Source organism: Pithys albifrons, chromosome 3, assembly GCF_047495875.1.
Source record: "Pithys albifrons albifrons isolate INPA30051 chromosome 3, PitAlb_v1, whole genome shotgun sequence".
NCBI classification, from domain to species: Eukaryota; Metazoa; Chordata; class Aves; order Passeriformes; family Thamnophilidae; genus Pithys; species Pithys albifrons.
In genome coordinates, this window is record NC_092460.1 from 46,763,020 (window position 1) to 46,775,089 (window position 12,070).

The following is a 12,070-nucleotide window of genomic DNA, read 5'->3' on the forward strand; positions in this document are numbered from 1 at the left end:
GTTGATCTGAATACTTACCATTGTTTCAATGCCACAAACAGTACTGTGAGACAGGACTCTGTGAACATCCTTCCACTGAGCACTGCTCTGGAGTCTGTAGCTTTTCTTGTGTTCAGCCCAGTCTGAACTGACCTTGCAGATGTGAAAGTATCTCCACAGTTACCCCTCTGTTGGTCATTGTGGCCAAGATGCACCAGTTGAAGAGCCTAAATTTCCCTGGAGCTACACCTCCATGAGGCTGGTGGTTGTGTCCGAGGATAAACCTGCCCTCTGCAGCTACCTACTGGCACCAGTCTGCTGGACTTTGGTGCTCACTGAGGTGGGGCTATGGACAATAACATATCCTTTTGAAGTAAAGTCCCCTGACTTTTCTGGTGCCCCGGTGAAAGTTTGTCACTGCATGTTCCCAGAGCTGTGGCAGGAGCCAGGTGGCTGCCACCTCTGAGGTGGTTGCTTGGGACAGGAGCTGGACTGTTCATGAATTTATGCCTTCTGAGATGAAAGCTGTTCCAGGAATATAAGTTATGTTTCTGTTCAGTAGCTTCAGTCTGAATCAATATTGCCTATTCATCTGAGAAAAGCTTTAGAAGAAGGCAATACTCCCCACAAAAAACCCAGTATCAGACTGCTCTTTCCAAGGTTCATATATTATACTTTTAAAAATTATTATTATTATTTTAAGTTAGTCTGAACCTGGAAACTTTTCACACCATATTTCCTCTGTCCTCCAGGCTGAAAACTGGGAACACTGTGGTTTGATTCATCAAAGTACCTAATCATATGCTTAACTCTGAACACATGCTTTTACATCCTATTTGGGTGAAAAATAAGCTTGTGCTTAAATATGGTTTGCTGGATCAGATGTCCCACATCTTGCAGGACAGAGTCCTATGTGATACAAGACAGTAATTTTGTATTTTGCCAAAAGCCAAATGCCCTTTGTGTTGATTGTGCACATTATTACTGTGTTCCTCTGTGTGCTTCGAACACTAATGATGGGCTCATTAAAAATCCATTCCTCCCTCGTGCAAAGAGAGGGCTGTGAGTGGTGGTGCAGTGCAAGGCTGAGCTTCTGGGCAAGCCTGGGGGGACGGGCAGAGGCAAAAGCAGCAGGGATAGCAAGGAAAGGGGAGGTTAGAAACCTCATTAACTCTTTAAAACCCTGATACTGCAGCAGGTCATTCTGGGCCCCTTTTAGTCAGTGGTAAATGCTTCTTCAGCTTCAGCAGGGTCAAAACACCTCGTGTGGTTCCCAGGCACCCCCTTGGTGCTGGGTTGCAGGATTCTTCACCACGGCTGTCCATGTACTGCTTCTTGCAGGGGGAGCCACAGCACCTGGTTTTCAAATTGTTTTCTACGTATCTGATTAGATCCCCTATGCTGAACACTTGACTTAATTGCTGAATGATGCCACTTACAGAAATTGAAAAAACAGTTGAAGTAACATGGATTTAATTTTAAACTGCTATCTTATCCTCATGTTTCAAGGCAAACCCACATTTTTTTGTAATTCTTATGGTCCTGTTTGTTCCTGTAGCGTATGGTCCTATTTGTTTCTGTAGTGTTTGTTGACTGCCAAAGGAAATGTTTTGTCACTGACTGCAGCTGAAGTAATTTCAAATTCTCTTTGCAAGTAACTTCAAGTCACCCAAGAACTCCCCTTGCCTGGGGTGGACTCGTTTTTTCTTATTAATGGTATGCAGCCCCAAATGCCTGTTCTCTTACTCTGTATCTCCATGAGTACACTGCAGATTGGATCCTGTGGAATGCTCAGTTGTGTTTCAGGGAGGACCTAAGGACCTTGCAGGGACAAACCTTAATTTATATTGTCTCTACAAAAGCAGCCCTTCTATACATAAGCACCTTTAGCCCTCCATACAAACAAGAAAACTAAAGTAGTTCAGCAAAAATAGTGGTGCTGGGCTCTTCCTAGAAAGAGCAGTGTCATGGCTCTGTATCTGGCCAGGCTGGATTCTTCCAGTTTCTCTGAAAGTCGCTTCACTTCCCAGCAGCACTCAGGTTAAACAGGAGACAGACTGTCGTCTGACAACAGATTTACTGGGAGACCTCGAGGTAGGCTGTAAACATGCATCAGAAGTATCTGTGCTTCAGGAGATTTACTGCAAAACTGGTGGCTGTTGGTCAACACCCCCTACTGTATTTAATAAGCAGCTTCTGCTATTACAATTTATGGTAGATTTAATGATTTTTTTCATGGTTTCATCTGGATTCATTACTGCAGCTATAGTAATCCTTACCTTAAGGGAAATGGTGTTCAGCCGTAGCAGGTATTTCAGATTAATACAAATTGCATTGTGGTGATTCTGTAGTGAGGGGTTACTTAATCTACTTTTTCTCCAAGCAGGGCCTTGTTTTCCTAGACCCAGCAACTTGCAACAAAGCTGTCTGGCATTTCATTTAAAATTAAGTCCTTGTTTGCTGGGGAGTGGTGTACAAAGCCTTGACATTTCCAGCCCCTGACAGTGTCCATGTTGAAAAAGCTGTGCTCAAATCTAACCTATCTTAAAAGGAGCTTGAGATATTTTAAAGGCTCTTTTCATTAATTAAAAAGTTAGATTTTATGACACTGTGATCATAGAAAACTGAGTAGAATTACTGTCTTTTCAAAATACCAGTGGAAATAATGGTTGGTTTGGTGAAAACATTTCTCTGCTGCGGCTCCAAAAAGATGCTCAGTTTAATATATGAGGATGTAGTGGGGCTGGCAAACCTATTTCTACTCAGCATGCTGAAGATAACATGAGAAATACAAGCTGTCAACGCAAGTGAAAACAAAAATCAAGATTTTTACAAAAATGGTTGGCTTTTGCTACTCTGAGGGGCATGTCTGTAACAGAAATAATGGCTTTCATTAAATACATATTGTTAGTCTTGATGAGATGTATTTGAATAATTGTTTTTAAAAAGTCAGAGTTCTGTGTTAAATTTGTCAATTCCTTTGTTTTTTAACTCCAAAAAATGAACTAGGGCATGACTCCACTGATGTATGCTTGTGTCAGGGGTGATGAGGCTATGGTGCAGATGCTGCTAGATGCTGGAGCAGATCTGAATGCTGAGGTGAGGACTTTTTGTTGGTTGTATCTTTGTTCTGTTGTTTGTTTACATCTTAAACTACCCCATGAAACTGTAGCAGAGTGAAAATCCCAAGAGTTAAAAAGAAAAGAAATGTATCTTATCCTGGATGGGGCCACTTGAAGTGAATAGTGAAATCAAACAGCATTAGGTTAACATTGGGATTCACAGTATAGAAAGGGTTAAGTCATCGCACTTAACCCGCAGATAATACTGATTTAGTTGTGTTTGCACACTGCAAATGAATATGGGCATTAGCACTAGCATGGAGCACAGCTCCAAAGATATTGGAAGGACTTCTGAATCTCAGCTGAGTTTAAATGAAGAGTCGAAAAGAAACATCCATCTGATAACCTGCAAAAGCTTGAGCATTTCTATGCATAGGAGTGTTCCAGGTAAGCATCCCCAGCACACAAGTGTGATCTAGGTTCCAGGTTCCATTGTTTTGTTTTACAAAGTGCCTTGGGCTAAAAATTGTTGAATGAGGAGCTTGAAGCTTCCAGAATATTAATGTCTTTTTGATGAATGCACATCACAAACTTCCACAATCTGTCCACCAAACAGATTGTGGTCCAGCTCTGTGTGATGCAGGTATGTACATTTTAAAGAACTGTTTGAAAATCCACGAAAGAATTAGATGTTAATGATTCCAGTTTCAATTTGTTGAGGCCATGAGTGATATAAGCTGTCTGCTTCACTTATCTGTGTTCCATCTGTTCTGTTTGCAATTGAACAAGCCGACAAATTGTAGTCACTGCTTCAGACAGACGTTTTCCACTTTTTTGAAAGGCTAATTTAGAAGTAGAAATGGATGTCACCGGTAGGAGACTGAGAGCTGTTACTATTGTGAAATCAGCTGGTGATTTCAGTTGCCCACCTTCAAGCACACCACCCTCAAGAACTGAAAATAACTGAATACTTGCAGCTCTAGTCAGCCCAAAGACTGGATGGGCATGGAGACTGAGCTCTCCCTTAGCCCTGTGTGCAGCTCAGATGTGAGATGGCATTATTTGGTTCCTAGGAAGAGTTTTCATTAGGAGCAGTCCTCCCAATTGATCCAGTAATCTTCCAGACTTGAATCAAATGCAAATTTAAACAGCTTTTTCTTCCTGAAACTGCTGACATCTGAGAGAACAGCTCCAATGAGGAATGTGAACCTCCCTGATTCATTACTGTAGAGTGTAGAGTGTTTGCTCTAAAATCAAATGAAAACACTTTGGGACAAGAACTGTGAATAATTATGGCATGCAATTATAAGATGATTTGTGCACACCACAACCAACTGTGCAAATTGGGCAATTATGGCCAAAAAAAAGGCAAATCAACCATGAGCAAAAATAAATACTCTGTCAGGTGCCTGCGTAATTTTCCCCCCTTCACTTTGCAAATATATTTCCAAAAGTAGCCTCAGATGCTGGGCACCTCCCTTTTTGATTGCCCATCTTTAGTGGAAATGGACTAATTTCCAGATGTGTTGGGAAGCTGCAGTGTGCTCTTTAGTCAGTGGCACCTGTGGCTGCTCAGCAAATCTCAACCTTAAAAGCCTGGTTAGCTGCAGGTCATTTATAAACACTGTGTCGGCTGGAAAGAACTCTAACAGAAAAAAAAAAAGAAAAGGAGCAAAGGAGTTAAAATGACTATTTTCTTTGCTGTTTTCCACGGATAACCCCAAACAGTGGTGGGAACGTGTGCTTGAGGAGGAGCTGAATGCATTCACTAAACTGTGGTCCCACCCACCCTTACCCTCTGCTGCTCTTGCTCCACATCCTAAACCCCAAGGCTCAAGCTGCTTGATCCTCTTCCTTATGAGCAAACCCAGACCCTGAGAAGCCCTATGTTTTTGTTCAGAGACCAGCACACTCCTCCTGTTGCCTTTTGAGCTCTCTCCTTGGCAAATCTGGGTGGTAACAGCCAGGTGCTGGTGCAAATCGTCTCCTCTGGCAAGCTATGGGATCTGCATGGACTCATCAGATTTTTCCCTCATCCCTGTTCTTGGGACTGAGGGTCTGCTTTTGGCAAAACATTGCATGTGGTGCTTGGAAATGTGAGCTGCTAATGGAATGGAATATTTAATAACTGATCCTGCTCACCTAGGTGGATAAAAGTACTTCAGACAAGGTAGTGAAAGCATAGCTGGCTGGTGAAACAGAGAGGCAGTGCATCTTTTACTCTGATTTTAGTCCTCCTCTGAAGATCAATAACAAGATTTTGAATTTTAGTGTCACACTCCATCTGAGTGTGCAGTCTCAGATTGCAAACATTCATTAGATTTTACCATTTCTGTGAACCTCATCAATATTAATACCCCCATCTTTAAGACAGGGAAACTGAAGCAAAGAATGGTTATTCATCTTCCCCAGTGTCTACATTAGAGGCACCAGGCACTAAGGCATAGAAAATGGAAGGAGCAATCTGAAAAATAGCATTTTGTTTTCTACTGGTATAGTTTGCATCTCTTTTAACTGTCACCACCCTGTACTTTTAACTCAAATCAGACAGGAGAAGGCAGTAAAAAGGAGTTTTCTTTAAACATTTCTGAAGTGTCACTCTGCCCCATTACTTTGCACATCTTTATTTCCTCTGGTGAGATAGGAGGAGCCTTGAATGATGCCTGCAAGCTCCAGGGTAGGGCTTGTGATGTGTCTTTCATGATGGCAGTGACAAAAGTCATACTGATTTAAGCGCAAAGAAATTTGGCTGGGCCTGGAGCAGTCCCAAGGCCTGGGACTGTTGATACATGGTATGGAGTAGTCCTTAGCTGTAAGCATCCTGATCCATCCTTGCTTCCCCGGTGTGTGCTGTCGTAACCAGCTGTGGATGTTTTGCCCTTGTGCAAAAGAATCTGGTGGCCAGTGGTTTAGATGGAGCTACAGTAGTTGGTAAAAGACTTCATTTGGTAAGAACTCAATTCAAGCTGTCAAATCAGCATGAACAGTTTTAATATTGAGAAAAATTTTGCAGGAAAAATATGAAGCCAATCATTTTATAAAGCACCTTTCCCAGGTTTTCTATTTCACATACTCCCTCATATGCCTGGCTTTCAGGCAAGTTGAATCTTGTTACATATAGCTCTTTAAAAAAATAACTTTAATTTGTTTGTAGGTTGTCAGTACTGCTCATAAATACCCATCCGTCCACCCTGAGACCCGCCATTGGACAGCTCTGACATTTGCTGTGTTGCATGGACATATTCCTGTAGTTCAGGTATTATTGTATTTCCCTACCTGCATCTCATTCTTTTTTTTCTCCTCTTCAGTTCTGATTACATCCATCTCAAACCAGCATTCTCTTGTCATACTCATATTGGTTACTTCTGCTTCTTCAAGAGTGTACTGATATATAATAGACTTATTATATAGTGAATATGATGTTCAAACCTTAACCAATATGAGGCTTAATAAGACTATTTTAAAGCAAAGTTGCACCAAAGAAAGTCTGACAACTCCTTGTGCTCCTTCCTGACCACTTGTTTTATATGTTTGTTTATTCATTCATTGCACTTTCTTACCCTGTAATACTCTAGCAAACACAAAACTGCTACCTTGGTGGGAGAGAGGTGGACAACAGCCCTTGTGCTGCTCCAAAGAGGGAGAAGCCCTCACTCTCCTTACCCCCTTGAGGTGTTGGGTGGGATATGGTGGTTCTGTGCTTTGGCATCTTGAAAACTGAGAAAGTTTATTCTTCGGAACAGCTGTGTCTATGGCACACTTAATGAAGCACCAAAACTATGAAGGCCTTGAGACAGAACCAGCCAAAGGAGGGGCTGGAGCACAGGGTCCATGTTGCTCTCCTTGGCCACTTTTGTTTTCAGCATTGTCATTTATGTGGAAGTGTCCCCAGTGGAGACCACAGCTTTTGAACTCACTGCTGCAATTGGTTCTTCAGAATAGCCTTTCTTCTGTCCATGTCTTCATATAAAAGATTGAGGCAATCGAAATCTGATCCATTTTTGGATGGTGCGGGGCTTCTAGAAGACCATGAAGGAAGGATGATTGTTGGGCTAGTTTTCTTCCATCTTCAGTGCATTACTTCCTAACACTGACCGTACCCATTTCTCATTCGAAAGCACTGGGTTACACTTTTTTGGCTCTAAAGTTGGACAGTAGTGCTCCTGGTGTCCAGCAGCATAAAATGAGCGAAAAAAGGAATGGATTTGTCTCTATGAAACAATGGGCAGAATTTGCATGTCATGTGTTTCCATTGTATCTGGTTTGCAGATAACAAGAAACATTAGATTTTCATTTGTCACTGTTCATGAACTCTGAAGATTGTGATACTCCCAGTTGCTCTAAATGGTGAATTTTCCTTCTAGCTATTGCTGGATGCTGGAGCAAAGGTAGAAGGTTCCTTGGAGCATGGAGAGGAAAATTACTCTGAAACTCCTTTACAGCTTGCAGCAGCTGCTGGTAAGGATTTTTTCCTCTCACTGTAACAACTCCTGAGCTGGGATCTGTGTTTTAGGTGAGCAAATACTGGATTGTGAAAGAAATAAAAATGCATCTCTTGACTTGCAGGAAATTTCGAACTCGTCAGTTTGCTGTTGGAGCGAGGAGCTGACCCTATGATAGGAACAATGTACAGGAATGGCATTTCCATGACTCCACAAGGTGACATGAACTCTTTCAGTCAGGCTGCTGCACATGGACACAGGTAGAGTGGGAACAAGTCTAGTGGCATCCTTAAAGTGCTTGTTTTTTTTTCCTGGGCATCCAGTTTGAGCAGATGGGTGAAATTTGTGCATGAACAATTGAACATGCCACCAACTGAGCAGGGATGTAAGGCTTTCTGCTAGCATGTGAATTAAATCAGTTGGTGGTACAAGCTGCTTTTTGATATCTGATGTAAAAAGAAGAAAAGGATACACCTTGTGGTGTGTTCAATGCAATGGTTGTTAAATGGCAGCTGATGTGACAGCAGAAAGGAAATGCCAAAGACAATCCTTCTGAATTTCTTGACATGTTTCTCAGATTTGAGTGAATCGTGTCTGTACTGCTGCAGCCCTAATTTTCATTGAATAGAGTTTCTGCATCTGTGTTTACTGTAAAGTCCTGTGTATCTTAGTGTTGTATGTATGCTGCAAATTTAAAAAAAAAAAGTAGTAATGACATGAGCACCTGGCATGCATGATCTTAGAACGCTCAGGAGTTTACTGCAGTGTAATAAATTAGTATTATGATCTTCACGTTCCTACTTTTCTGATTGTAGCCATCCAGAGGAACATAGATACAGGTTAGAGACAGTACCTACCATCTGTTTGCTTAGAGATGAGCTGCCAGTCTAACAACATGCTAATGGCATGTCAGGGCGGGTTCACACAGCACTGCCCATCTGGAGCCTGCGAGGGATCCTTGGGACAGAGAGGACAGTTTGGTTACTGAAGTCTCACATTCAGCCAGTGTGAATGGAAGCCATGTGCCTGAGGAGAACCTGGGCCTCTCCTTGGCTTGGCTGTTGGTTGTCCATGTCACAGACTCTCGCTCTTATATTCCTACCTGTAGAGCATTCACACACACAGCATCCTCCTTCTCTCTCTGCCTTAAATTTGTTTAGGACACACCGTGCTGTGGTCTTGAGCAGATGCAGGGAGGACATCAGAATACAAGGGAGGCCAGCTGGGAGCCAGCCTGGTTTCTCTTCTCACAGCTGCAAAACCAAGAGAAACACTTGAGGTTGATGAGGGTATGCTGGTACGAACCTGAGGGCACAAAGTCTCTCACTTTGGGCTTTGTTGTGTGATGGCCCAACTGGATTGGTGGCTTTGTAGAGTAGTCCCAGATGTGCTTGAACCTGCCCTGACTGGCCTTGTTGAATGTCTAGCTGCTCTAGCTTTCCCAGACCGCTTTGGGTGTTAGTCAAGTGGTGGTGCTTTCGGTAGCTCCAGGCAGCTCCCTTCTCAGGTACCCTCCTTGGTGGAGGTCCTGAGAGTTTGTCCAGAAAGACCTTGGCCTTCCCCAAGTGTTGAAGAAGTCCTAAGTCATGTTTAGCTCACAAGTCTCTGTTCCCATGAGATGCTGCCACTTATGTGACATCTGTACGGTTTCCTGTCACGACAGCAGTAACTTGCAGACATGTCCCAGGCAGTGCAAGTGGGCTAGCAGGAGCTGTGCTTGCCTTGGGTCTGCTCTCAGCTGGTTCTGCCATTAGTTGGAGTAATTTTCTGTATAAATGTCCTAACTTGCCACGTCACAGCAAGTACACCTGGCACAATGAAAGCTTAGACACTGATTGCTCTTCCTTTCCTCTCCTCTCTTGCCCTCCCTCCCTCTCCCTGTCATGCTGTGATTGACAGAAACGTCTTTCGTAAACTGCTTGCTCAGCCAGAGAAGGAAAAGAGCGATATTCTGTCACTGGAGGAAATCCTGGCTGAGGGGACGGACTTGCCCGACTCAGCAGCAGCTCCACTCTGTGCCAGCCGCAACAGCAAGGCCAAGCTGAAAGCCCTGAAGGAGGCCATGTACCACAGCGCCGAGCATGGCTACGTGGATGTGACCATTGACATACGGAGCATAGGTCAGTCCTGGTGTCCTTTCTCATCTTCATCCAGGTAGGGACCCCTGTGAGAGACGTGTCTCTCTTGACAAGATGTTGCTTAAACCAACCACAGTCATATCTTCCTCATCTCTTTTGGAGGCAGAAGGTGATGGGAGATCAAGGGCCACTGGCTCTTTTCTGCAGGACACAGTGGTTTCCACCCACAGCCATCTGCACTGCTGCATGGCAGAGCGTAAGGAAGGCTCTGTGACAGTGTTCACCTGCTGTAAGCCACCTCCAACAGCTACTCTTTTACACTCTGATGTAAATCAGTCCACCATTAAAACAACTTTTATTTTCCAAGGTTTGTGAGCCTCCCAAGGCAGGAGAAGGGAACTGACTCCTTGGGTTGCCAGCTCTGCCAGTGAGGGTCTTGAACATCTCATACCAGTGTGCTGGGAAGTTGCACCTGCCTGTGAGGAGGGTGTTTGGGTAGCACAGAAGGAAATCAGTCTGGACTGTGTATTTGCCATCCCCATTTTTCTGCAGTCAGAGAGACACAGCCACATGGTGTGCCTGTGCCTGGTGCAGTGCTCCAGCCTTGGGGACATGTGGCGTGGGTCAGGGTGTGTGGTGGGCTGAGTGATGGTTTGCTGGGTGGGCTGAGCAGACAGAGATCTGGAGATGAACGAGAGGGAAGTGGTAAGGGTGCTCTTGAGGCACTGAACATTTTGTGAAATGGAAGGAAAAACCTTTACTTGCCAAACACCAGGCTTGTGTTTCCTTCCACTCCGTTCTGCAAGAGCAGAAACTAGGTCACATCCAGCCTCATGCCTGCAGAGGTACATTAGCTCCATGTGCTGTCTCGTTCAGTGCATGGGAGCAGTTCCCTTTAACTTCCTGGAGAGTGGTTCTGCCATGACAGTCTGCTTGAAAGGGCTGATCTGCTTAACTTGCTCAGTGCTGTTTAGGGAAAATACTAATGATCAGGAGAGGACATGGGGTAGCACTTAAAGCAAGTTTTAATCTGAAGACCACCCGTTTGAATCCAGGTGGGTAGTGACCAAAATCAGGGGGGTTTACCATTTAATGGCTCTCTAGGGACACATTCAAACAAATGAGCCAGTGTAAATCTAGTTTCCAAAAGGCTTTTGGAACACAGAACACCACAGCAATTGCCACAAATTGGCAGTCTCAGCAGAGAAGCTGAAGGCTAGATGAGCAGAGAGACCACAGTCCTCTCTTAGCATTTGGAAGAAAGCCTCTGTGCATTAGGTCTGGGATGTACTGATAACCACCAGCCTTCTTAATTAGGGATAAACAGGAATTTGATTTCTAGTGTCACTTGACAGTTTTTGCTTAGAATCTTAACATGAGTGAAGGTAAAAAACTGAATGGGCATGTCCTTCTCTGAAGCTGGGAATGAGCTCTGTCCTCTGTCCATAGGTGTTCCCTGGACGCTCCACACGTGGCTGGAGTCTTTGCGCACCTCCTTCCAGCAGCACAGGCGACCCCTCATCCAGTGCTTACTAAAGGAATTCAAGTCCATTCAGGAGGAAGAGTACACAGAGGAGCTTATCACACAAGGGTTGCCTCTGATGTTTGAGATACTGAAGGCCAGCAAGGTAGGATAAATTGTGTGCTTTAAAGGAAATCAGCCTTATTCCCATCCTGTAAAACACAAAAGCTTTGAATATTATTGTTGCACAGCTCTCCCCAAGCTTGTTTAGACTGCACGGGATTATTATTATCTGTGTTATGTATCTCGGGTATTTTCACTGTGGAAGCGTGAGTTATAAACACACAAACACTTCTGCTAGAATACTTTAATACTGATGTTTAGCAATAAGCTGGAGAGGCAACAGAAGCTGTTGCATAGTGCTGAAATTAAAGTCAAAAGGGTCACTTCACTATGGCAAGAGATGTTGATGACCAAATCAACCCAGAGAGTAACTTTACCCAGCTGGTTTCACAGGGCCATACAACAAAGCTAATATTCTTGTTTACTTTGGATTTCTTTAACCTCTCACATGACTTTCTGTTGCTTTCATGTGGGATTTGGACTCTTAAACTTGTGGGGAGACTGGTTTCTACAAGTGCAGAACAGAATAATTTTTTTAAATCTTCTTTGTGAGCGTTTGTACTTGCAGTCTCCCCAGATTTATTCTTTTGGCTGACATTTTCTTAGCCAGACAAATCAGGCTAACAAAACCTTTTAGAGGGTGGTACTATTGGGTATGCAAATATGATGACAAAAAGTATGATCATGGGGATAGCAAGGAGAGGAAAATGTCTTACATAGTGGAGAATTTAAAACTTGTTATAATCAATAGTCTCTTCTCTCCTGGTCCCCCAACAGTCAGTCACTCCCAAAGAATACCCAGTCAACTTTACTGTTACCAGAAAAATCATTTTAGTGATGAAAAGCATCAAAATTACTTGGTTGCTGTTCTTTTTCCTCTTGCACTACAATACATGTTGGTATGGTCTTCTAATCGTGTAACTG

At 43.5% G+C, this 12,070-nt stretch overlaps 1 protein-coding gene across 1 annotated transcript in view; it reads left to right on the forward strand.

Moving 5' to 3' along the window:
• Window positions 1-12,070, forward strand: part of ABTB3 (ankyrin repeat and BTB domain containing 3) — a 171,590-nt gene that overhangs the window by 136,936 nt on the left and 22,584 nt on the right. Inside the window, exons 6-11 of the mRNA XM_071551653.1 lie at window positions 2,989-3,078; window positions 6,196-6,297; window positions 7,406-7,499; window positions 7,608-7,743; window positions 9,383-9,603; window positions 11,011-11,189. Coding sequence (XP_071407754.1) covers window positions 2,989-3,078; window positions 6,196-6,297; window positions 7,406-7,499; window positions 7,608-7,743; window positions 9,383-9,603; window positions 11,011-11,189 — 822 coding nt within the window. The remainder of the gene's footprint in view (window positions 1-2,988; window positions 3,079-6,195; window positions 6,298-7,405; window positions 7,500-7,607; window positions 7,744-9,382; window positions 9,604-11,010; window positions 11,190-12,070) is intronic.